Source organism: Erpetoichthys calabaricus, chromosome 4 (assembly GCF_900747795.2).
Source record: "Erpetoichthys calabaricus chromosome 4, fErpCal1.3, whole genome shotgun sequence".
Classification (NCBI taxonomy): domain Eukaryota; kingdom Metazoa; phylum Chordata; class Cladistia; order Polypteriformes; family Polypteridae; genus Erpetoichthys; species Erpetoichthys calabaricus.
The window spans coordinates 120,695,366-120,722,638 of NC_041397.2; the positions used below are offsets into that span (position 1 = coordinate 120,695,366).

The window sequence follows — 27,273 nt, forward strand, 5'->3', positions numbered from 1 at the left end:
TCCATATACCGAGGAGCGCATTGCACGTTGTTTCTTTCAGATTGCTTCGTCCTAGTGAGAGTTATTACTGAATATTCAGGGCCTCAGTTATTCAGCTGAATATTCAGCCTTCAGTTATGCATATACTCTATTGACTATGTTTCCTCTGATCTCTACTGACCTGGAATTATTAATAATCTCTTAATTCCTGGGTGAGAAACTAAAGTCAGTATAGCAATGAAGATGAAGGCAAAGTGCTACTCTATTTTCTATCCTCAAAGATGCCATAAGCAGAAGCAAAGGTGCAAGTATTAAGATGATGTTCATTCTCTGTCCAGATGGCACATTTCTTCATTACATAGCCTTTCCAGAGGCAGATTTGGCATGCTTATATCATTTTTCAGATGTGAAAGAAGATCCTCCCTCTAGTATTGGTTTATATCTTAGGTAACAGTATGCTTATCCTGTATGTACAGGGTCATGCCCCCTTGTAAACCTTAATCTAAATCAAACTTTAAACACACGTTAAATAAGTGTGTAAGGTAAAAGAATATACTATTTGAATGATCAATCATTATTTTATATAAGAAAACAATCAAGTGTTGAACATTAACCTAATCAAACAAGTATGTTAACTAAATGAAACAATTCCTGAAATCTTAGTTCAGCATTTCAATCTGTAAAATCAGCATTTCAGTCTATACAATAAAGCCCTTGTAATCCTTCATTTGAACACACCTCCATTCAGTTCTTTAATTATGAAAACTTCCAAAATTTTCATCCACATATCAACCAGGAATATCCATTATATGGCTGCACTGAGAAAGCAGGGTAGTTCACTTTATAAACTAATATTGAAAGATTGATTAATATGAAGTCAAATTTTTGTACACATTTTCTGCTAACATATGTTTATTCCATTGAATCTTCAAGATTGCAGTTGCCATGTGTTATATTCATGCTTGCAAAGGTCAGGGCCTATTTCACTATTTGTTGCATGCTTTCCTTGACCAAATTTTATTTTGGCATTAGTTTTGTACCTGGATGTCCTTCCTTTTGCCAACCATAGTTGTTGAGTGTGCACCTTGAAAGACTGCCCGAAGAGGTGAAGCAAGTCAAAGTACTCTTGATCCACAGTGCCTTATTCATATTATTCATCAGATGCTCTCTGAGGGCTTTCTCCATTGATGACCAATGTGGCAATGGCGGCTCTTGGATAATCATTTAGTAGACGCTGACAGGATAAAGAGACATAGTGGTGGAATGAGATGGCGTACAAATTATATAATTTTAAAGAAAGAATAGGAAAATGTGAGATCAGTGGAGATGAGGAGAGTAAACATTTTAAAAAAAGAAAAAAGAAATGAAGAGAATGGAAGTGAAAGCAAGAGCACTGGAATATCAGGAGTGCTCTAAAAACATGGAAACTGAGGGGGGAGATGTATAGAATGTATAGAATTACCAAACATAGAGATGGGGTAATTAAAGACAAAGAGTTCAGAGTTATGAAAAAAATTCTGAGATATCAGAGTGTTGACAAGAGTATTTAAAGACATGATACAGAGAGTGTGAATGTAAAAGATTTGAAGGAAATAGAGGAGGAGGAGATGAAGAAGGTATTAGGAACAAGAAAAATATAAAAGCAACTGGAGCAGATAATATACTTATAAAATTTTGGAAAAGCCTAATGGATAACAGAGTTAATAGAAGGAGAACAAGTGCAAAGTTAATGTGGGAACTACAAATTGGTGTCCACATAACAAAAAGGCAGGGACAAAAAGAAACTGCATTGTTTCTTCATTGGAGAAACTATATGATGCAATGCCATGAGAAGAACTGTGATGTTGTTTATATGCTAACATATAACCTGAAATGAATGGCAGAGTAATTTATCAAATGTACAGGGAAATCGAAACTACCATTTGAAGTCAGTAGCCATAACAGGACTCTTTGGAGACAAACTTAGTCTGCATCAGGGACTGGCATTGAGCCTCTTCCTGTTTGCAATTGTGATGAACCAGATCATGATGGATGAGATAAGAAGGAACTCTGCATGAAATGTTATATCTGTTGAAACTGTAGTGTTGGCAAGTGAAAACAGAGAACATACTGTAAAGGAAGAAAACTTATTAGTATTGGAGAGATGAGGTATGGAAATCGGTAGGCCTAAAATGGTGAATATGTGCATAAATGGTCAGGAAGTAAAAAAGTTGTTATATTTACAGGGCATAGATGTAACTGATGTAGAGGAGTGTAAATACCTTTGTTTCTGTGATACAAAGTCATGGATAATGTAAGGGACTTTGTCTGGGTGGAAAAAAGGGAAAGATGATGGGATTTCTTCTTCTTCTTCTTTCGGCTGCTCCCGTAAGGAGTTGCCACAGCGGATCATCTTCTTCCATATCTTTCTGTCCTCTGTATCTTGTTCTGTTACACCCATCACCTGCATGTCTTCTCCCACCACATCCATAAACCTTCTCTGAGGCCTTCCTCTTTTCCTCTTCCCTGGCAGCTCTATCCTTAGCATCCTTCTCCCAATATACCCATCTCTCCTCTGCACATGTCCAAACCAAAGCAATCTCGCCTCTCTGACTTTGTCTCCCAACTATCCAACTTGAGCTGACCCTCTAATGTACTAATTTCTAATCCTGTCTATCCTCGTCACACCCAATGTACAGTAAATCTTAGCATCTTTAATTCTGCTACCTCCAGCTCTGTCTTCTGCTTTCTGGTCAGTGCCACCGTCTCCAACCCATATTACATAGCTGGTCTCACTACCATCCTGTAGACCTTCCCTTTCACTCTTGCTGATACCCGTCTGTCACAAATTACTCCTGACACTCTTCTCCACCCATTCAACCCTGCCTGCGCTCTCTTTTTCACCTCTCTTCCACAATCCCCATTACTCTGTACTGTTGATCCCAAGTATTTAAACTCATCCACCTTCGCCAACAACAATCTCTGTGAAGGGACAGATTAATGTCACTTTTCAAGTTATGTCATTGATAATATTGCTTTAGGTACATTCAAAACAATCCTAAAGTAATTCAAACCTAGGACTCTGAAGCTGAAAAGCAGCACCGCCATGCCACCTACCAACCTATAAACCATTAATATTTTATAGGGAGCATTTCTCAGTGTGTTCCATCACAAACCACAGCTGCTAGTCCACTGTATGTTTCTGCCGAAAAACACTTACTGATGTGGTATTTATGAATTATCACCATGACAGCAATAAACATGTCAGTGGTTGTTAAATATTTTGGGACTAAGAAAATATTACAAAATAAATTCCTAATCTGTAAGCACTATAGCAACAATTTGCCTAATGAATACATTAGAACTTTCTATCATTTCAACAATTAAGGCAAAGACAGGCCATTTAGCCTATATAGTTTGTTTATTTTGACTCAACTAACTCTTGCAAAATAACACTAAGTTGAGTTTTGAAGTACTACCATCTACCAGACTACCTATTCCATGTAGCTATGGTTCTCTGTGTATGAAACATTTTCTAACATTTCTATAAAATTTCGACTACAGTTTCCATCTCTGTCCCTGGGCTATAACTGAAGGACCTACTGTATTTTATAGAAATAGCTGAGATCTACTGTAATAATTCCCTTCATAATTCTGAGTAGTTTTGTTGTCCATTAATATCTGTTTGTTTATACTGTAAAGATTCAGCTCTTTCAGGCTTTACAAATATATCTTAGCCCACAGTCCTGGAATCAATTTAACTGCTGTTCTGTGAATTTTCTCCATTGCTGTTGTATTTTTTGTAATATGGAGACCAAAACTGTACACAATATTACAGACAAGGTGTCACAAGTGTGTATATAAAATAAGCATAACTTCCCTTGACTTGTACTCTACATGTTCATTTAGTTTGTTCGTACAGTTCGTTTTTAAAAATATTCATTAAGGGTTTATACAGTAGATGTTCTCACTGCCTGGTTCCAGCAATGTACAGTACTTGATTTTAGACTTTTTAATTCTAAGCAGCACTTCTCCCTCTACAGTGCCCTTTTCTAAACTTAGTTTTTTATATAATTGAAAACATAAATATTGACACTATTATCTGCACTGGGGGCTCTGTTACACACTATAAGGATTTTAACCCTGTTGATTTCTAGTCGAATCCAAATGTCCTTTCTGAGATAGAGCTCATCACTCATGAAGCATATGTGCATTCTGATTTTCTCTGACCTAAATGGCCCCTCCCCCACGTTTTAGATTTTCTATCTTACCCCAGCTTCAGTGGCCCACAAACCTATGTTCTTCTATCTGGCACAAGATTTTGCCCTTCTAATCCCCTCAGTCTTATCTGGACTAGTGCATGGCATAGGCAAAACTTGCAAGAAGTCCAATATTTCTAGTGCTGCTCCTGAGGTTAGCGCCTAGCTTCCGAAGTCTGTCATGTAGAACCAGCAGCCTGCAGTTATCAATAGAATTTTTTCCAAAGTTTACAATGGCAGCTGGATCCATGATGGCTTTGGCAAGGAGCCTATCCTCCTATTCAAGGAGGTCTCCCATCGGTGCATCAAAAAGGCAATGCACCTGAATCTCAGTCTCCCTAATAACTGAGTTCCCCAATATCACTTCTTTTCTCTTTTTATATTCACATAATTGCCGCCAGGATAGACAGTGGCTTCCTGCCATGTTGAACTTGAAAGCCAGGATAGAAGGTAAATGGATGAAAACTTGAATCTTCCCCTCCAAATGATCCCCTGATTGCAATGACCCTGCTGTATTAACTTAATCTAATTCTTCACCACATTTAGAAAATGGAAAAATTTGTTATACAATTATGTCTTGTCAGTTTTTTTTTGAGTAAATTGTAAATTATTATATACAGTAAATACATGCAGTTTTAATGATTTTGTGTGGACGAACAAAAGGAATTGAAAAAATACTCCCAGGGTTCACTAGATGGCAGTGTCTTCTAGCAGTATTTGTGGGTTTTTTTCTTTAGGTTAGTCTGGAAGGATTGATTCCCTGCATTGTATTTCATTCTAAAGGTCAATTGCAGACACCTTTGGAGATAGGAAACTGGAGGACCTTTCTGTATGAATTTTTCATGACCAAAGCATGTGCTCAAAATTTTTTTTTTTTTTTAAAGAGCATAAATGTCTTAGAATATTTGATGGAGTAGAAATGCCTAAGAACAGTGTATTTACAGTACTTTGTCAAATTAGTATTTTTTATACAATTTACAAATTGGCAGTGCCATACCATAGTCTTTCTGGGATTTATTTCTTTTATATTATAATTAGTGTTTTAAACATTGCAGGATCAGCTGCTTTCCAAACCTCATCTCCAGAGACATATACACTAGCCCTTGAATTTCTAACAGTTTTTCACAGCAGCAATATCTCAATATGAGGATTGTTTTTAGATACTTGTTTTTGACAGCGCTTTCTTTCTTAGACACTCAGGAAAATGTGCCCACCATTGAGATCACATTTATTTCTATTTTTTGCCAGCAACTTTGTAACCTACCTTATCAGGAAAGCCAGCTCCCTCACAGGGCTAACCCTGGACAAGTTGGAAGCTGTTTTGGAAAAGAGGATGGTGGCAGAATTGGGGGCCATCATGAAAAATCCCCTCCTAGATGCACACTTTTAGAGCACTTTTAGCCACATGCTCATTCCACCACGTTAGAAGCTCCTTTGGGGATTTTTTCTGCCCACTGCTATGCGGCAGTTCAGTGCTTCACACCATATATCTATGTACATATGATGTACAGTTTTGGGATTTAAACCCATCAACATGTTTTTTATTTATTCAGAATCCACCATGTCATGACTCTGTAGTGGAGATAGTGAGTAACTGTTTCATATACATTTGGATCATAAATAGGCAACTTACTTGGGGTGTCTCAATGAGCCATTGGTGGGAACTGAAATGGCAAAGTTGTAGCTAATAGATCAAGGCCTTAGCCACCAGGACAGAATACCTTTAATTGAGGATGAAGTATAAGTACTGGCACCTACAAAGAAGGCCTGATTTGACTAATGTGTGAAGAATGAAGATTATAGTATCACTCAGTGACAGCTTATCCACAAAACATAAAACATCAAATGCTGAAAGAATACCATAGCCCCTTTATTACAAAAAAATTCCATTATACTACAATTAGTTTCTTTGATTTGAAAAGAATTGATTTTCATAGTATAGATTGAAAAATGGATGTTATGTTTTCAAACCTAATGCCATTGTATCAACTCTGTTCTGGGAGTTAAAATTTTAGCTGGAGACTCCAGGGATAGTTTTAAGGTTAGGCTTCATATTAGAAGGATAATGTGTCATTGTTGTTTAGTTATTCAAAAAATATAACATTTTGGAGTACTACTGGAAGGAGAGCTAGAGGAAACACTGAAAAATGGAGCATAGCTAATCTCAGATTTAATTTTTTTTTTTTTGAGGAAAGTGAAACTGTAGAAATAAGGGCTTGATTAAGTTTTTATTTTATGTTATTAATTAGAAGGTTTTATCCTTGATATGCTAATGCATCTTTCATACAGGCAGGGCTGATTTGGCTTTTCAGACTGGTTTAGCTTTCAGTGAATAAAGTTGTGAATTGGAGAAACTAGTTTGCTGTAAGTGCTCATAGATGACAACCAAAATACAGTAATTGAATCCCTTTTGCTGGAACATTTTTCCAACAACTAGTATTTTGGAGGACCTCACAAAAATGCACTCACTAGCTCTCTCTGTTTACATGTTTTAAACCTCTGTGAGTCGATATGAAAGAATTAACCATAAGAAAAATAGTTTTGGTGCAATCTTATTTTTTAAACACTTATATTTTTAATGCCTTTAAATTGTTTTCACCTACCCATATAGCCATAGAAAGGAAATCCCACCCTAATTCCTCCATGTATGCATTGCTCAGCTTAGAATATATTACTAATGCAGGAGACACTTTAGGGCTGAGAGGATACTATGAGTTGCATTTTCATATATCTCTTTAATTCCTAAAGCATACAGTATTTACTATATGGAAAATGCTTGGTATTTTTTGAACTTTTAGAGATGTGTATTTTGGCAATATATTTTCATCCTGTGATCTAATGTTCCTGAAATATAAACCTTCATCAAAACTTTCTTTAACTGCAAGCAGGTTAAGATTTTGCTAAAAGAATGCTGATCAACTTTCCTAAACAATTCTTAATATCTGAGGTAGAAAGTATTCTTTCTAGCTGTGAAGTTATAAGTAATATCTCGCTAAGCTATACCTATCTTTAAGAGAGAGCCCAGCCACCCTGTGGAGAAAATTTGTTTCTCCCATGTCCCATCCAGAATCTTCATTAGGGTAAAGAGCTGGTCCACCATTCCACTGCCTGGATGAAATCCACATTGCTCCTCCTGGATCTGAGGTTCTGTGACTGGACAGAGTCTTCTTTCTAGTACCCTGGCATAAGCTTTTCCAGGGAGGCTCAGGAGTGTGAACCCCTTGATAGTTGGAGTACACCCTCCTGTCCCCCTTTTTAAAAATGGGGACCACCATCCCCATCTACCACTCCAGAGACACAGCTCCTGATGACCATGCAAAATTGCAAAGGCATCTCAGCCATGACAGCCCAACAATGTCTAGAGCCTTCAGCATTTCTGGGCAGATCTCATACACCTCTGGGGCTTTGCCACTGCGGTGTTGCTTAACTGTCTCTTGACCTCCCTGAGGGGAATAGGCATTGATCCCCTATCAGCTTTTGGCTCTGCCTCCTCCACAGAAAGCGTGTCCATTGGGTTCAGGATCTCCTCAGAGTGTTCCATCCACTGCCAGACAATATCCTCGGTCTGGGTCAGCACTTCTCCACCCTTACTGAGAACAGCCTGGGTGAATCCCCGCCTTCCCTTTCTGAGTCGTCTGGTGGTTTGCCAGAACCTCTTTGAGCCTGATCGATAGCCAATTTCCATGGGCTCTCTGACCATCTCCTGCCTGTGTATTTGCTTCCCTGATCATCCCTGATTTTGGCCTGTCAGTACTGCTTTACTGCTTCAGGAGTCTCCTTTGCTAAATATATCTGGAAGGCCTCCTTTTTTAGTCAAATGGTATCCCTCATCTTGGTGTCCACGATTGGGTCCTTGGGTTTTCACTTTGGGAGACACTTATGAACTTCAGGCTGCAGCTGTTTGCAGCTGCTCCTCCAATGGATGCTTTAAACAAGGCCTACAGCATGGCACTCTGTGTCCCCCAGCCTCCCCAAGGATGTGGGAAGAGCTATTTTGGAGGTTGGAGTTGAAAGTCTTCTAGACAGGGGCCTCCCCCAGATGTTCCCAGGCCACCCTTACTGCTGTCTTGGGTTGTCCAGATACTCCTGAGATAAGTGTTCCATGGCACAGAGCAGATTTTAGATAAGTAATAAACTCCTGATAGCATGCAGGCTCAGAATGGGTTCAGGGGTACCCCAGATGGCAGTTCCAGGGTTGTGTGGTGTTTGACTGGCCACACTCACGTGCAGATGTGGGTGGATCAGTCAGGTGCTGCTTTCTCACCTTGGAGTGGGCACATTAGTGCCTAGCCAGGCAAGAAAAGTGCTATATAAATGTAAAGAATTATTATTATTATTAATATGAGGAGTCTGCATGGCAGTTCCCCCTAATCACAACTCTCCAGTTGTCTCCATCATTACCCATGTGGGTGTTGAAGACTCCCAGCAGAACTATGGATCCCTTCCAGTGACTCCAAGAAGGCCTTGTACTCCTAACTGATATTTGGTGCATAGGCACATATGGCAGTCAGAGTCCTCCCCTCTGCAACCTTCAACTGCACAGAGGCATCCCTCTCGTTCACCGTACAAACTGCATCGTGGCATCAAACAAGCAGAGATTCGATAAGAAGCCCTCTCCCACTCAACGCTTTCCCCCCCATAAAACTCCAGAGTAAAGGAGAGTCTAGCTTCCAGAACCAAGCGAGTGGGCGGACGTGAGCCCAGCTCTATCTAGTTGGTAGCTCTCCACCTCATCCACCAACTCTGGCTCCGTTCCTGAAGGGAGGTGACATTCCATGTCGCAATAGTCAGTTTGTGTGTCTGGGTTCCCGTCTGCCAAGACCTCTGCCTTTGACCGCTGCCCAGGACACATTGCACCCGACCACAATTCCTCCTGCAAGTGGTGGACCCACAGGAGGATACTACCACTTGTGTTAGAAATTATATATTACATATGGTCACCGTAAGACCAGCAATATGTTAAAGTTTGCATAAAGTATATAGATGCCTGAATGAAGTTACTTGTGGATCTCATAATATTTTGAAAGTCTCAGATGCTAGATTAGTATATTAATAAAAAATACAGGAGCATGGATCACAGTAACTATCAGACATTACAGAATCAGTGGCATGCAGATGGCGGACTGTTTAAACCTTGCATATATAATAACTTTTAAAAATTATGTACTGTAAGTTTAATGAACAAATTCTGTAGGTGACAAGTCACTACTCAAGGGATACACAGCATCCCTCATCCCTCACGCAATGGCTCAGCAGGGGAAAGCTTTTGGAAGATTAGTTGACTATCTATTTACTATTACATGTTATCAACCCTTCATTTAATGGAGCCTAAATTAGTTTAGAAAATAATCAGGAATGTATTTATTATCTGTTTATCATTAGATTACTTTCCTAAATGGGCTTTTTCTAATAAATGGCTGTAGCAATCCTACAGCATGGCATTCGGTGCTGGAACCAACCCTTCACCAGATGCTTGTCCAGCACATAAACTCACTCATACCAGTTCCATTTAGAATTCTTAATAAACCTAGTATGTTGTTGTTTGAGAGGAGAAATGAGACTGGACTGTGTATACACAAAGAGAATAAGCACATTTAGCTGTGAAGTATTTACAAAAACAGATTAATTTTTTTAAAGATTATTTTATCCTTAAAAATGAATGTAGCTAAATGTAGTTGTAGGAAGTAATATTCTGACCTATTCACATGATCATGATCTTAATAACCTTTACTGGCATAGGTGTCTCTCTCTCTCACTGCAAGCCAGTGATCCATTAATAGCACACAGAACAAAAGGAAAGGAATGCAAAGCAAGTTAATAGCTTACTTGTTCAAGGTAACTTGAAGGACAAATTCTTCTGTGGTCTTTTCTGTGAATTTTCTTAAACGTACTGTCTGAGATACTGTAGATACCAAAGCTGAGATCATTTTTGTACTATCAGATGTTCTCACAGTTAACCAGCAATAGTTTTGATTATTTGAAGCTATTTAATTAAAAAATACATCTCTTTTGAATGAACGCTAAGCAAATCATTAACTGTAATAACCTACAAATGGTATGTGTAGTGTTCTAATGTTCAAGGTAATTCTCAAGTCTTTTTAAATGCACAGTTTGTCAGGCATTCCCAGGAACTCTCTGGTATTAGCTGGACAAAGGTAATAGATACTGAAATTTACTACAGAGAATCACAATGAACTTTGCTTTATAATGATGTAGTATCTGAAACTTCAAACAGTGATAGGTTTCACAATAACAAGTACAGTATAGGACACAAATATAATGAAAATGGATTGCTAAAGTAAAAAGGCAATCTGTTTGTTACAATAACAGTAGAACCAATTATACCGAATTTCTTAAGCCAATTTAAAGTTTTGTCCACTTAGCTTTTCCATCTTAGTCCTTGTCATCTGCAATAACAAATATAAAATAACATAACATCCCTCATCCTGCTTAATTCAATTCAGGATTGAGGGCCTGAAACTTATCTCAGTAGCCTTTGAGACAGGGCGTCAGCCTATTGCAGGTTCTTCTTTGGCTGTGTTCACATTACCAGGCTAAAATTTGTGGTCCTGCAACATAAACGAGAATTATTAGATCGAAATTCATGTGTTTTTTGCCTGTATACAGAGCTATTGAGGAGAGCTACAGCTGAGACAACAGTCCCACCTCTAGAAACATTGCATTGATAAAAATTACAAAAGAAGACTGGTGTACTGTTCCCTCTCTATCTGTCTCTGTGTTTTTCTTACTTACTTTACTGACACTTTCAAAATTACAAAAGAAGACTGGTATACTATTCTATCTCTCTGTCTCTCTCTGTGTTTTCCTTACTTGCTGTACTGGCACTGTCAAAATTACAAAAGAAGACTGGTGTACTATTCTCTGGTGGCATTTTTAAACAGGGCAAAGTCTTTTCTTACCATGTGTCTAATGTTGGTTCATCTTCGGTTCTCATATTTTCCTGGATTTAAAGGTCAGATATTCTCAAACTGTACTGCTTTTCCATTTTTCAGGGCATCCAGAAAACATACTGATCAACATGAAGCCAATTACCTCTGAACTAGTTTCTGTGAGATGCAGAAGACAAGTGAATTCTGTATCTTTAATTATTCTTTTTTTCTCTTGGTTCTGCTGTCTTTTTACTGGATTGATAGATAACCCCGTATTGGGCAAAGTTTTAAGAAAACAAATAAAAAAATAGCACCTGTGACACTGAAACCAACACATTTATCATAGCTATGGTAAGTTACTTGCTTGGCACATAATGCCTTGAGCACCAGGAAGCAAACGGTGTAATACAAAAGGGTATAAAACTGCTAAAAGTAGTGCCGATACACTGTCAGATAGCCCTGGAGCATGACAAATCCACATTTTAATCTCTACTCCCAAACACATGTAAACATTTATGATTATAGCTATGTTCAGTAAAGTACAATATACCATTTTAACATGAGAATACAATATAATATATAAATGAAACTTTCTGCTGATTTTTTTTTTTTAGTCACTTCTTGGCCATTGTACAGATTCCTGTACTATAGTTATATTGGTGCAGTACAAACCATAGTTTGATGGTGGTTTTGTCATTAGTAATGAGGCCTCTTTTATAACGTTCTTTTCCAGATTTGGAAGGATTTCATTATCAAGGTAACGGTGACACTACTGTAGGACACCAAGAAGAGAAGGACAATGATAAAAATAATTTTATTTATACTGAAAATTTTTGAGTAGGGCCAGCATCTTGTAATTGTAGCATATTTTTGGATTATAGGCATTAATAGACTGTATGAAATAAGTAAAGTATATGCTAAGGTACTGTATAACTGAAAGTTGCGCTTGGTAAACTATCCATCCATCCATCCATTATCCAACCCGCTATATCTTAACTACAGGGTCACAGGGGTCTGCTGGAGCCAATCCCAGCCAACACAGGGCACAAGGCAGAAAACAAACCCCGGGCAGGGTGCCAGCCTACCGCAGGGCGCACACACACACACACACCAAGCACACACTAGGGTCAATTTAGAATCGCCAATGCACCTAACCTGCATGTCTTTGGACTGTGGGAGGAAACCGGAGTACCCGGAGGAAACCCACGCAGACACGGGGAGAACATGCAAACTCCATGCAGGGAGGACTCGGGAAGCGAACCCGCGTCTTTGTAAACTATAATATGTAATTAGTTATAATTTAATTTAGGAAGTGATAACTTTAAAGCAGTTCTCAGGTTGCTTATTAGAGTGTTGATCTTATTTTGATCTGGTGCAGGTAGCTTAACTAACAATTTAATAATATCATATGACAATTATCAGTTTTGATTAGAAGCATTCTTTTGTGTACTTTTTCAGTCCTGCACTGAATATTAGAACAGTGTTTGACTTAAGGTTGTGTTTTTATCATATGTATTTTAATAGTCCCCTTGATCATTTTGCTGTGCAAAAGTAAGTGTTCGGTGTCCAAGTCTCAATTTCTCCTAGATGTTCAATGAAGAAGACATTGAATGAAAGAACTTTATATAATGACCCTCAGTGGATTAAAAAATATCTGTTCTGTGTTTTTGTTTTGGTCAGATAGTGTACTGATGTGCAAAAATACTGATTTTGGCAAGTTAAGTATGCAAATTTGGTAGATTGTAATATTAAACCTAAATGTATAGTACATGATTATAGTATATGAAAATTCAGAAGTTTCTATGTTGCTGAAAACACTATGTCTGGCACCAAGAATAATATCATGATCAGTTTTCCTTAGGTCATGTGTTTTGCCCATTGTACTGTTTGGCCAAATAACAAATACACACTTTGATCGTTATAGAGTATAAAAGAAAAGCAGCTGTATTATAACTGCCTAATTGTAAAGCATCCTAGGATAATATTAATTTTATGTAGTTTTACTTCCATGTAAATTAAACTTTGGTGATGTGGTCGAAAATATAAACTATCAACTAAAGTTCATATTGTGATTCTATGATACTCAAAATGTTGAGAAAATTTGATTTAAGCATAGTGTGCTAAGCTAATGACTTTTTAAAAAGCTCATTGCAGTCAGAATTTAGCACAACTGGAGTCCATTTAATAAACGAGTTCAGAGGTGTGGCCTAGAATTACTTTGATTGATAAAAAACAATATAAAGTTTGAATTTGAGCTTTTGACAAGAAGCATATCCAGATGGGAATCATACCTTGCACAACAGAGCTGTCTGAAGAGCTATGATTGAGAATTGTTAATCTACAGTACATAAGGCTGGAAAGGTTTACAAAGTCATCTAAAAGATTTTAGATATTCATCAGTCTACTGTTAGGCAAGTTGTCTATAAATGGAGACAATTTGGTATTGTGGCTACTCTGCCTAGAAGTGGGCTCCCTGCCAAGAGCAAAATTTTGGGAGGAACAAGCAGAACTTCATTTGGGGTAAAAAGGACACTGCATATCAACATCAAAACATCATCTCTACAGTAAAGTATGGTAGAGGGAACGTCATGATTTGGGCCTGCTTTGCTGCATCAGGGCCTGGAAAGCTTACCATCATTGAGGGGAAAATGAATTCACAAGTTTATCAACAAATTCTCCAGGATAATGTAAGGGTGTCTGTCCGTCAACTTAAGCTCAGAAGAGGCTGGGTGATGCAACAGGACAATGACCCCAAACATCGCAGCAAATCCACGGCACAATGGCTTCAGAAGAATAAACTTCACCTTTTGGAGTGGCCCAGTCAGAGCCCAGATCTCAATCCTATTGAGATGCTGTGGAATGACTTGAAGAGAGCCATACACAGAAGACAACCAAAGAATATGGAAGAGTTAAGGCAGTTCTGCAGGGAAGAATGGGCTAAAATTCCCCCTGCACAATGTGCAGGTCTCTTCTGCGATTACAGGAAGCGCCTGGATGAGGTCATTGCTGCCAAAGGAGGATCAACCAGTTATTAAATCCTAAGGTTCACTTACTTTTTCCACTACCACTGTGAACGTTGAATGCGTTTGTAAAATAAAGACATGAAAGAGTAGAATTTTGTGTGTGTCATTGGCTTAAGCTCATTGTGTATATCAGTACCTGTGACTTAGATGAAGATCAGATCACTTTTTATGACAAATTCATGCAGTAAACCAGATAATTCCAAAGGGTTTACATACTTTTTACTTTGACTGTATGTGCCTTTGTGTGTGTGTTTCTGTGGAAATCTATGCACAAAGATAACTTCTGAAAAAACTGACCTGTCTTTATTAAACAAACTAGCAAAATACCCGCGCTTCGCAGTGGAGAAGTAGTGTGTTAAAGAGGTTATGTAAACATATATATACATATACATATAAACATATATATATATATATATCTACATATACACATATCTACATATACATATATACATATTTGGTGACTAAGTGCATTGTAACACGGGCTGTGATTGTTACATGGGAGGGAGACGACAAATCACAGCTTCCCGCTTTCTAATCGGGCCTGTGATTGGTGCTTTGACTGATGCCTAGATCCCACAGTATCTCCCCTTAGGAGAGGCGTTAGGCAAGTGTAATTGAATAGCGGCACTGCAAGTTTAGTTTCTTTTCAATAAAGTCAGGCGTTAGGCAAGTGTCATTGAATAGCGGCACTGCAAGTTTAATTTCTTTTCAATAAAGTCAGGCGTTAGGCAAGTGTAATTGAATAGCGGCGCGTCTTTGAATAGCGGCGCTGCAAGTTTAGTTTCTTTTCAATAAAGTCAGGCGTTAGGCAAGTGTCATTGAATAGTGGCACTACAAGTTTAGTTTCTTTTCAATAAAGCCAGGCGTGAGGCAAGTGTAATTGAATAGCGGCGCGTCATTGAATAGCGTTGCTGCAAGTTTAGTTTCTTTTCAGTAAAGTCAGGCGTTAGACAAGTGTCATTGAATAGCAGCACTGCAAGTTTAGTTTCTTTTCAATAAAGTCAGGCGTTAGGCAAGTGTCATTGAATAGCGGCACGTCATTGAATAGCGGCGCTGCAAGTTTAGTTTCTTTTCAATAAAGTCAGGCGTTAGGCAAGTGTCTTTGAATAGCGGCGCTGCAAGTTTAGTTTCTTTTCAATAAAGTCAGGCGTTAGGCAAGTGTCATTGAATAGTGGCACTACAAGTTTAGTTTCTTTTCAATAAAGCCAGGCGTTAGGCAAGTGTAATTGAATAGCTGCGTGTCATTGAATAGCGTTGCTGCAAGTTTAGTTTCTTTTCAGTAAAGTCAGGCGTTAGGCAAGTGTCATTGAATAGCGGCACGTCATTGAATAGCGGCGCTGCAAGTTTAGTTTCTTTTCAATAAAGTCAGGCGTTAGGCAAGTGTCATTGAATAGCGGCACTGCAAGTTTAGTTTCTTTTCAATAAAGTCAGGCATTAGGCAAGTGTAATTGAATAGCGGCGCGTCATTGAATAGCGACGCTGCAAGTTTAGTTTCTTTTCAATAAAGTCAGGCGTTAGGCAAGTGTCATTGAATAGTGGTACTGCAAGTTTAGTTTCTTTTCAATAAAGTCAGTCCTTAGGCAAGTGTAATTGAATAGCGGTGCGTCATTGAATAGCGGCGCTGCAAGTTTAGTTTCTTTTCAGTAAAGTCAGGCGTTAGGCAAGTGTCATTGAATAGCGGCGCTGCAAGTTTAGTTTCTTTTCAATAAAGTCAGGCGCGCTTTGCAGCGGCGAAGTTCTGCTTTTAAATTTTTATTAAGAAGAAAAGAAAACCTTTTTAAACTGAGGGAAAATATACCAATAACAATTTGTTAAGGATCTGTTTTTTTGTGAAGCTGTCTTTACACAGCTTCTCCGCTGTTTTATAAACGAACCCCATATAAGTCCGTCCTTTCTGCTTGCTTCGCGGTTCTGTAGTGGTTTATTGTTCGTCTATTACGATTGTTTTTATAAACGAACGCCATATAAGGCCATCCTTTTTCCTTGCTTTGCCAAGGAAGCAGCCTTTTTATTTAATGCACTGGTTCTCCGTTGTTTCATTGTTCGTTTATTACGATTGTTATAGTTGTCTTTGTATACCACGTTGTCAGTTGAGCACTCCAGTTGGAATATGATCAAGCCGTGGAAGCTTACTGTTGAGAATGCAACATATAGTTGTACAGGAGAAAAATGGCAATCTTTTGTAGGTCTATGAACTTAATTTATGCCTGTATGCGTCAGTCGCTTCATATTCTTTTCGTACCTTATCAATTGTGTAATGTGTTTTTTGAACAGGTTTGATTCATCGAAGTGATCACTCGTGCTGTGTTCAGTCAGTCACTCGCTCGCTTCTTATTGTTTCGCTGCCTTCTCAATTGTGTAATGAATGTTTTCTTCAGCGCTCTTTGTGGCTGTTCCTTGTTTTCAGTTCACGTGATTACGTAGGAGGTGTGATGACGCGATACGCGACTCCGCCTCCCACGGCCATCGAGCTGCACTCCATTAGAGTATATGGACAAAAAAGAGGTTCCAGTTATGACCATTACATGTACAATTTCGAAATGAAACCTGCCTAACTTTTGTAAGTAAGCTGTAAGGAATGAGCCTGCCAAATTTCAGCCTTCCACCTACACAGGAAGTTGGAGAATTAGTGATGAGTCAGTCAGTCAGTCAGTCAGTCAGTGAGGGCTTTGCCTTTTATTAGTATAGATTGCATCATGTTTGTTTTGTTACAGGCTCCAGGCCTATTGGTTTTGGTCCAGTACTTATTTCTAAGTTGCTATAAAATTGTTTAACTTAACCAGAATATTTGCAGTCTGGACTGTATAGTCATAGGACCAGACCTATTGATTTGCAAACTTTTTTAGTAGTATTTGAGATACATAAATTTAATTAAGTACTGTATATACGTATGCAGTCACAGAGATACACTTAAGCATGCGCACGTGCACATGTATGCTCACACACTCATGCACTCAAGGAAATTTATATACAGTATGTAACCAATCTATCTATCTGTGCAACTTGTTTACTTTATTTGATCCAAAGTTTTTCTTTCAAATTAAAATTATTTAAGCTGTTCATTCATTTTTTTGTGTGTACATAATAAATATAAGTTAATATTCTTGATTTTACATTATAATACAATACACTTGATAGACCTATATTGGAAATACTGTCCAGAGCCAACTTTTATAGAAAGAATCAAATCCATGTCTACCTTTAGGCTGACCACATTTGTTCAACATAAGAAAGACCCTACCATTCCTGTGTGATCCCTTTTTGCTTTCCTTTAGCATCTTTCACCAAGTTTACCTTTTTTTAACTTTATATTTAATTCTGTTGCTGCCAGAGGTTCCCCTTCTGGCTAACTGTCTGCACATACTGAGCTTATCTCTCCCTTACAGCCTGTTTGTTTAGACCAGTCACTGCTGTAGGTTTCTTCCCTAGAGGGTCCTCTTTTGATTCCACACAATCTTCCCTACTATCCCTTTACAATGCATATAATCGATCTATTAAGTAACAGAAAGAAGTAATTGATTATAATAAATAATGAAGAAAATTAGCTTGACATACTGTCAGATGATTAGAACTGTAATATCTGTGGCCACATGCCATTTACATTGCTTTGTTTTCCTTAGTTCACTAATGATAACTGGAATTCTGCTACTTACTGTATGTTCTGCTGTTCCTCAGTAGATGATTATTGGTAGAAAGGGCAATACTTGACCCTGCACTTTGTTATTACTATTGTGTTGGTTGAAGATGATCAACTTGCTTGTTTTCTAACACTACTACAGTTCCAAACAAAAAAAATCAAACAAAAGCTGATTTTTTTTACCATTGTAATGTTATTTTTGTGCTATCTTTGCAGTCTTTAATTTCTAACCAATATTCAGTTCTGACAATTTTGTTCTTTTTCACTGTCTTTATTTTTTGCCTTTGAACTTTCCAGCAGACTGAAGTATTATCTCCTGGCTGCTTTATATTGTCATTGTATGGAAAGTATATTGTGCTCATGCTACCTGCTACAAGAAGCATTAATCAAACTGTTTTCACATATAATATGTGTAAGCGCTCTGAGCCTGTGATCAGTGACAAACACTTAAATAAGAATAACTTGAAATTAATTGACTTTAAACTTGTCACAAAATTAGGAGACCAACATCTTGTGAAATTTCTAACCATTTTTTGTACCCCCTATTTTCATTACAGGATAGTAGACAGTTAGAGCATAACCTTATGCCCAGTGCTGTTCGGTTTTTGCCAGGTCAGAGGTAGTTGCCAGTTGATTACAGAGCAACAGAGAATGGATTTACAGATGAACAAACATATTACTTCCTATTTTAAAGAAAAGCCAAGCAAAATGACACCTTTTATTGGCTAACTAAAAAGATTACAATATGCAAGCTTTCGAGGCAACTCATCTTACATCTTGCCTGAAGAAGGGGCCTGAGTTGCCTCGAAAGCTTGCATATTGTAATCTTTTTAGTTAGCCAATAAAAGGTGTCATTTTGCTTGGCTTTTCTCTACATTCATAATGGCTAACACGGTACAACACTCTAGTACTTCTTATTTTAACAAATTGTTATTATTTAGGAGATTGCCACTTGGTGGTGCTGCTTACCTATTTCTCACAAAGAATCTTTAGAGCTTTACACAAAACTGTTAAGCAGTTCAAGACAAGAGTGTTGCAATCTGACTTATTAGCTAACATATAAAAACCTAGTAGTAGAGTATATAACACTTCATAAATCAAAAAAATGGAACAGTTTATAACATAAAAATATTTACATTTATAATTTATCATTAACATGGTACTGCTTGGCGGCACGGTGGCGCAGTGGGTAGCGCTGCTGCCTCGCAGTTGGGAGACCTGGGGACCTGGGTTCGCTTCCCGGGTCCTCCCTGCGTGGAGTTTGCATGTTCTCCCCGTGTCTGCGTGGGTTTCCTCCGGGCGCTCCGGTTTCCTCCCACAGTCCAAAGACATGCAGGTTAGGTGGATTGGCGATTCTAAATTGTCCCTAGTGTGTGCTTGGTGTGTGGGTGTGTTTGTGTGTGTCCTGCAGTGGGTTGGCACCCTGCCCAGGATTGTTTCCTGCCTTGTGCCCTGTGTTGGCTGGGATTGGCTCCAGCAGACCCCCGTGACCCTGTGTTCGGATTCAGCGGGTTGGAAAATGGATGGATGGATGGATGGTACTGCTTGAAAATGAGAATGTGTACACTACAATATAGAAAAGAGTTATCTTTATGAGATTTTTGAAGCCATGACTTAGATATTCTTTTTGCAGTAGTCTATCTCTGTATTTACCTTTGACAAAGTGGCACGTTGTTCTTACATTGCTCAGATAATTTTTAATACATTTTATAAACTGATAAACTAAAAAATTATTAGACTTACTCAGAAATGAGCAGCAGTTAAAGGTTGTATTATTTATCATGATATAGCACTGTGGTAATAGAAGACTCAAGACCTTCATTTTGAGACTAATGTGAAGATTTTAGTCTTTTGTTTATTTCTGGGTTTTAAGTTGACAAAGAAGCAAATGTACATTATTTACTGTTAGTAAGATCATGTGTTTCATAGGACTATGAAGATACATTCGAAACTTAATCTCAATAAAGAAATAACCACTATATTTCCAATTTTATGTGATAGTTTTTTTTACTCAAAAGTATGTTTTTCTTTTCAATAACAGTACCAACTCTCTAATTTGTTGTCCTGTTTTCATCCATCCATCCATTTTCCAACCCGCTGAATCCGAACACAGGGTCACGGGGGCCTGCTGGAGCCAATCCCAGCCAACACAGGGCACAAGGCAGGAACCAATCCTGGGCAGGGTGCCAACCCACCGCAGGACACACACAAACACACCCACACACCAAGCACACACTAGGGCCAATTTAGAATCACCAATCCACCTAACCTGCATGTCTTTGGACTGTGGGAGGAAACCGGAGCGCCCGGAGGAAACCCACGCAGACACGGGGAGAACATGCAAACTCCATGCAAGGAGGACCTGGGAAGCGAACCCAGGTCCCCAGATCTCCCAAGTGCGAGGCAGCAGCGCTACCCACTGCGCCACCGTGCCGCCCCCTGTTTTCATGAATATAGTAAAAAGCAAATGACAAAAGGTAAAATGAACATTTGGTGGTGTGGGCCACTTATAAGTGAACAAAATAAAAAAGGATGAACATAAGATGGGTTTTACTATGAGAAAATTCCAATGCTTTATTCTTTCAAATTCTCCTTAGTAAAGATTTTCCATTTTAATCTATTTTCACCCAACCTTGTCACTGCACTGAATACAGTTAGGTCCATAAATATTAGGACAGAGACAATTTTTTTCTAATTTTGGTTCTGTGCATTACCACAATGAATTTTAAATGAAACAACTCAGATACAGTTGAAGTGCAGACTTTCAGCTTTAATTCAGTGGGGTGAACAAAACGATTGCATAAAAATGTGAGGCAAGTAAAGCATTTTTTTACCACAATCCCTTCATTTCAGGAGCTCAAAAGTAATTGGACAAATTAAATAACTGGAAATAAAATGTTCATTTCTAATACTTGGTTGAAAACCCTTGAACTCATAGACATCACCAGATGCTGGGTTTCCTCCTTTTTAATGCTCTGCCAGGCCTTTACTGCAGCCACTTTCAGTTGCTGTTTGTTTGTGGGCCTTTCTGTCCAAAGTTTAGTCTTCAACAAGTGAAATGCATGCGCAATTGGGTTAAGATCAGGTGACTGACTTGGCCATTCAAGAATTTTCCTTTTCTTTGCTTTAATAAACTCCTGGGTTGCTTTGGCTGTATGTTTTGGGTCATTGTCCATCTGTATCATGAAATGCTGCCCAATCAATTTGACTGCATTTAGCTGGATTTGAGCAGACAGTATGTCTCTGAACACCTCAGAATTCATTCGGCTGCTTCTGTCCTGTGTCACATCATCAATAAACACTAGTGTTCCAGTGCCACTGGCAGCCATGCACGCCCAAGCCATCACACTGCCTCCACCGTGTTTTACAGATGATGTGGTATGCTTTGGATAACGAGCTGTTCCACGCCTTCTCCATACTTTTTTCTTGCCATCATTCTGGTAGAGGTGGATCTTGGTTTCATCTGTCCAAAGAATGTTTTTCCAGAACTGTGCTGGCTTTATTAGATGTTCTTTAGCAAAGTCCAATCTAGCCTTTCTATTCTTGAGGTTTATGAGTGGCTTGCACCTTGCAGTGTACCCTCTGTATTTACTTTCATGCAGTCTTCTCTTTATGTTAGACTTGGATATCGACACGCCTACCCCCTGGAGAGTGTTGTTCACTTGGTTGGCTGTTGTGAAGGGGTTTCTCTTCAACATGGAAATGATTCTGCGATCATCCACCACTGTTGTCTTCCATGGACGTCCAGGTCTTTTTGCGTTGCTGAGTTCACCAGTGCTTGCTTTCTTTCTCAGGATGTACCAAACTGTAGATTTTGCCACTCGTAATATTGTAGCAATTTCTTGGATGGGTTTTTTCTGTTTTCGCAGCTTAAGGATGGCTTCTTCCACCTGCATGGAGAGCTCCTTTGACAGCATGTTGTCTGTTCACAGCAAAATCTTCCACATACAAGCACCACACCTCAAATCAACTCCAGACCTTTTATCTGCTTAATTGATAATGACATAACGACGGACTTGCCCACACCTGCCCATGAAATAGCCTTTGAGTCAATTGTCCAATTACTTTTGAGCCCCTGAAATAAAGGGATTGTGTTAAAAAAATGCTTTACTTGCCTCACATTTTTATGCAATCGTTTTGTTCACCCCACTGAATTAAAGCTGAAAGTCTGCACTTCAACTGCATCTGAGTTGTTTCATTTAAAATTCATTGTGGTGATGTACAGAACCAAAATTATAAAAAAGTTGTCTCTGTCCAAATATTTATGGACCTAACTGTACATTTAGGATCTACTAGCTAGAACTGTGTGAACAGTGCTCGTGTGGCAAGCTATTAATGACAGCATTAAATAAATAAAATACAGTAGGTCTTGTGGTCACTCTAGATGGGATTTGAATAGTAGGCAAGGGATAAGTGATACTGTGTCATATCTCCTGGGACTAGGGTTCAATTTATAGCCTGATACAAGTTCATGTACTTGCAGATTCTTCCCCTGCCATCTTGGTGTACGTTGATTTCTTTCAGCATCCCAGTAATGTGCATGCGGCATAAGTTGGGATCTCTAAATTGTCCTGGTAAGAGTAAATATGTGTTGGTTCCTAACTTGTGCTTTACGCTGATGAGATAGTGGTCTAAGATCAATCAGGTGATGTATCATAGGTTTAGTACAAGAGAAATGTGTAGGTAAATATAAATTCCCTTCAATCTTTTTTTATGAACACGTTTACTCAAGCCAACTTTCCATGGATAGAATATTTTGATTTATAGTATGCCTGTCCTGCCTTACTAAATTTCAGTAAATTTGTTTCTTCAAAGTGAAGTTATCAGCACTCTGGGACATTGTCCTCTTATTGCATGAGACTTTCACGTTCAGAGCGGAGATGCAAACTTTTTGTGCACACTTAGCAACAAACCATCACTAGAGCCCAAATGAAATTCTTTATGCTAACTAAAGGATGAGCTGATCTTCTCTGTGGAAATTTAATAATTGGCCTTTCACTTAATACGTAACATCTGGGCCTCACCATCATCTAAAGCAGCATCAATCATAATCAAATGCACACTTGCTGGTACATTCCATACACAGACGTGCCAAGTTTGCCTAAACTGTTTTATCACCTATTTTGTCAGTTTTAGCAACAGTGATAGATAAGTCTATATAGCAGTTGTCAAGCAAAAGCCTGGGCTTATGTACACCCAAGAAACCAGTGTCAAAATGTCCGCTCCTTCCTTTATAATCCAGAGGCAGCACTACACTCTTGCTCTTTCAATGCATCAGCTCCGCTTGGGTTCAGCTTCTATAGCAGAATACCTGTTATAGAGGGTGTGGCCTACAACAAAGATGTGAGAATTAATCTACTCCAAGGGGAGTTCTATTGCTGAACATCAGCAGTGAAAAACAACCTGTAGCATGGCCCAGCCTCACTAAAGGATGGGAAGGTGTATAGGCAAGGCAGAACTATGTAAAATCAGCTCTTTACCCACTGAAGCATGGGTTAACTGATTCCTGACTTGCAGCAGGTGTTTTTTACGTTAGCAAGAAAGATTCACCACGTAAAACCTCATAGATTGTAACTACATAACTACATTAGAGGTGGATACCGACTTACCTGGCTAATGGAACATAAAATATCCTCTCTTTGAGTGTGTTCCAGTGACATCTTTCAGTGGGCCCTGAAGACCACAGGAAAAAAGACAAATTGTCATTAAAGCTTTGTACTTACACTTCCAAGGCTAATATTGCTTTATTCTTGTAGCTAAGGTAAAACCAGCAAATATATTAGGTATGTAATTTTGGTTGTTTGTGTTACCTAAGCAAATGTAATCACCTGTTAGGTAAATCTTTAGCTTTTGTTAGTTTTTTGCTTCAAATTTAATAGCAAAGCTAAACTTTTGAGACTATATGCAGTTTTTCGGTAATTAAAACAATTTGCTCCCACTCTGCATGTTTTTTCAGACTGTGCTGTCACACAAAAATATACTAATACAGAAAAAATACATTTTCAAAAATGTTAATACTAGAGTTGTAGCTTGTGCACTTTCCCAAAAGGTTGCCAGTTTGTTTTATAACCTCTGGACAGTTAATACATCTTTAGTAGTGAGGCACTGCAAATTGCTAAACACACACTCTTTAGATGCCTTTGTACCCAGTGAGGTCAAGGAGGAGCAATGCCTGATAAGGTCACCTTAAAAAAAGGCCATAACCCAAATCTTTTGCTCAATTTTTGTGCATTCCATGTTGCCTTGAATGTCACCCAAATCAAGGTAGAGGACCATTAACATGCTACAAGCAGGCATGACATTGGTCAGTGTTGCCGGCTACCATGGATTAAGCCACTGCCTGTTTTCCTACTGCAGGCAAAGTTTCAGAATGCTACCAGGTACAGATTTCTGTCCAAGATTTGTCCATACCAGAACACAACTGACACATCAGGGTGGTCCATCTTTAAGAGATTCTTTCAGGTCTGATGCATGTCCTTCTGCTTAAACTATCAAATGCATGCATCCGTGATAGAACAGTGAGAAACAGCCTTTATGTTGCTGGTGTTAGAGCTGGGTGACCTATCAGGGGCTTTCTTCTCCCTGGCCTTATAGCAGGACAATGCCAGGTCACATACACATCTGGTCTAGACTTTTGAGGAATGCTCAAAATGTCCAAGGCAGGTGTTGCTTTTCCTGTTTTTGTTGTTGTACTCTTTTATTTTTTCTGTTATTCTTAATTGATTATTGTTTCTGTAATGAAGGTTGACATTTTAGCCCAAAAACATATGTTACTTTTAATTTTATTCGTGAGTATTCTGTATAGTCATTGCCACAAGCCCTGAGAAAGAATATTGTTACTGTAAATTTGAAAAAGGCGAAGATGTATCATTTTAAAGAGCTACTGGATCAAAAAACTGAAGCAAAAACAGAAGCGTTTAAAAGGTAGTCCCATAGTAATAATATTTCCTTGAACAATTCTTTGGACAAGAAATAAGTTTGTGGCTCCTTTATGGAAGAACGAGAGAATGAAATCCGTTCAGATTAGATTTATGTTGTGTTATTTATTTGCAGTGTTGTTGTGCATCTATATATACATTCATAAATCCAACTGATATAATGTTTGTGTTTATAAATAAATAATTTTTTTTTTTTTATTAACACAAGTGTTTGGTTTGTTGGTTAAACAGTAAGTCTATTACAAAACGGATTAAGTGTGAAGATTTTTTGCTTAGTCCTGCATGTAAAATTAATAACTTTGTTCCTAAATTGAAATTAATCTCTCCTAAGCATCGCATAGGGCTCTAGAGGAACATCCTGCTGTGATCAAAGGAAGTTCCTGACAATGTAAAAAAAAATGGTAATATCTGTCTGTCTGTCTGTCATTCTAGGCCGAGTTGCAAAGCCATATCTATGGCACTGGAGCATCATAAACGGAAACTACCAAAATATATAAAAATTGTTATAAAAGTCAGTCTTTCTAGGAGTGGCCATCTTGCCAAAAATCTATATAAAAATGAGGCTTAAATTTTCCATGAAGTTGCACAGTACCCCAAAACAGCAAGGTCTTTCTGACCTTGGCCTTAAAGGAGATTAAATATTAAAATGACAGTAAAAAGGTATATTTTTAGAAAATGACCATAAAAAGGTAAATACGTAACTGCAGGAACCAGTGCAAAGTAAGGTTTTCAGGGGAACGTTCCTTAAAATAGCATACTTTAAAAGTGGGGATTAAATAAACATGTGCTTTTAACAGTTTTCTAATAAATAAAGTGAGTATAGTGGAGACATTTGGCTTTTCTGGAATTTGGTCTTCTTTAGAAATACACTTTCATAGACATAACTGAAGAATGTTGAGAAAAACATTGATATTTCAGCAGCCTACTATTTGAATATTTAAGCACAAAAACTATGATGTGATTGATGGGGTGTGTGTGCATTATTGTACTGTTATTGACTACAATGATATTTTTGATGCTAGACTCAATAAATGGATTAAAATATGGATGAATGAATGAATGCATTTATTAATTTGTAACAGGTAAGCAGGAGCAACACTGAAACAATGAAAGTAAGTTCTTGTAGGTGCATTTGTGCTTGTGTTTTGGGTAGCATTCAGCTGTGTCTCATTGAGCTTTAAGCCAGTTGAGCATACAGTAATTCCTTTAATCTTTTAAAGTATCGAGGAAATGGCAAAATTTACTATTACTGCTGAAAAATTTGGAAACTGCAATTGACAATTCTTTCTGTTTCACACATTCACAATTTTGCACTGTATATGAAGAATACACTTCCAGCTACAGGAAAAATGTGTGTTTCTAATAATGATCTAGGTGAATAGTTAATTAAGTTAACAGTTCTGTTTAATTTTTTACAGATAGGTTTGTGCACTAAGTTCATGTAGCTCAGGACCTGTTTATTGGTACTTATGGGTGCTACACTATAAGCTCATGGATGAATGGAGTTATGACTATTGTCAAATTAATTGCAGTATAATGTCAATGTAATAGTTTAACTAGCATAATGCAAGATACACATTATAATCTGTTTAGTTTGTGCCCTGTGCTGCTATAACAGCCTCTCCGCATCTCATTGTGTTGAATATATAATTCAGTGACCTCAACAGTATTACAGTCTTCTTAATGTTTTGTATTTGGTCCTTGAAAAAGCTACAGTTTATCTGTACGTTATACCTCACCAAATGATGGAAGTTTGCTTTTAGAAAAAAGATGTGATCTGCATAGTGTAAACTGTGGATTTGGACAGTTAACCTGCTCTGTGCCATTGCATTTTGTAGGGTAAGGGTTATATTTGATATACTTTATTTAGGCAAAGGTATTTAACTTCTTATCTCTTTCTCAGAGTGTTGAAGAGAGATTTGCTTTTCTGGCAGAGTGGTATGACCCAAATGCAGCACTCCTTAGGCGTTACCAACTTTTGTTTTATCCTAAAGATGGATCAGTTGAAATGGTAAGATATTTCATTAAGTGAAACATGTAATTTTATCATCAAGCTTTACAGGCACAAATTTACATTTTCATTGACATATTTCCATATATTTTAAATTATAAATAAAAACAAATTATGTTTTAGCACTACTTCAATATTTTATTTCTGTAACTTATTTTAAGGGATTACGGATTGTTTGTCTTTTTCACAATTATAAGAAACCTTTGCTAAGTTATTTTTTATATTATAATTTTAATTGAGTTAGTTAAGTATTTTCTATTTCATATAGATATTGTCATGTATCAGCCCAGTTTTCTTCCCTGGCTGAGATTCAGATTCATGTTTTATGTCTCTTTTGTTTATTTTTGATTCTTTTGATTTATGTTATGTGCGTTATTGTTTGTTTTTGCTTGTATGTATGTATGTAAGTTGTCTGTGTTATGTTCCATGTGTTTTATGGGTGGCCCCCCAAGAGGTCAGGCCACCTTCCTATCACCGAAAGGAACTGCCCTATGAATATGGAGGGTCTCCCATAGTTCCTGGCAGTTCATTTTGAACATGTCTGGGAGAGGTGAGTT

At 38.0% G+C, this 27,273-nt stretch overlaps 1 protein-coding gene across 2 annotated transcripts in view; it reads left to right on the forward strand.

Annotated features, from left to right (window-relative positions):
* Positions 1 to 27,273, forward strand: part of nme7 (NME/NM23 family member 7) — a 238,836-nt gene that overhangs the window by 9,523 nt on the left and 202,040 nt on the right. For both annotated transcript variants that reach the window (XM_051926129.1, XM_051926130.1), the window contains exon 2: positions 26,609 to 26,716. In XM_051926129.1, coding sequence (XP_051782089.1) covers positions 26,609 to 26,716 — 108 coding nt within the window. The remainder of the gene's footprint in view (positions 1 to 26,608; positions 26,717 to 27,273) is intronic.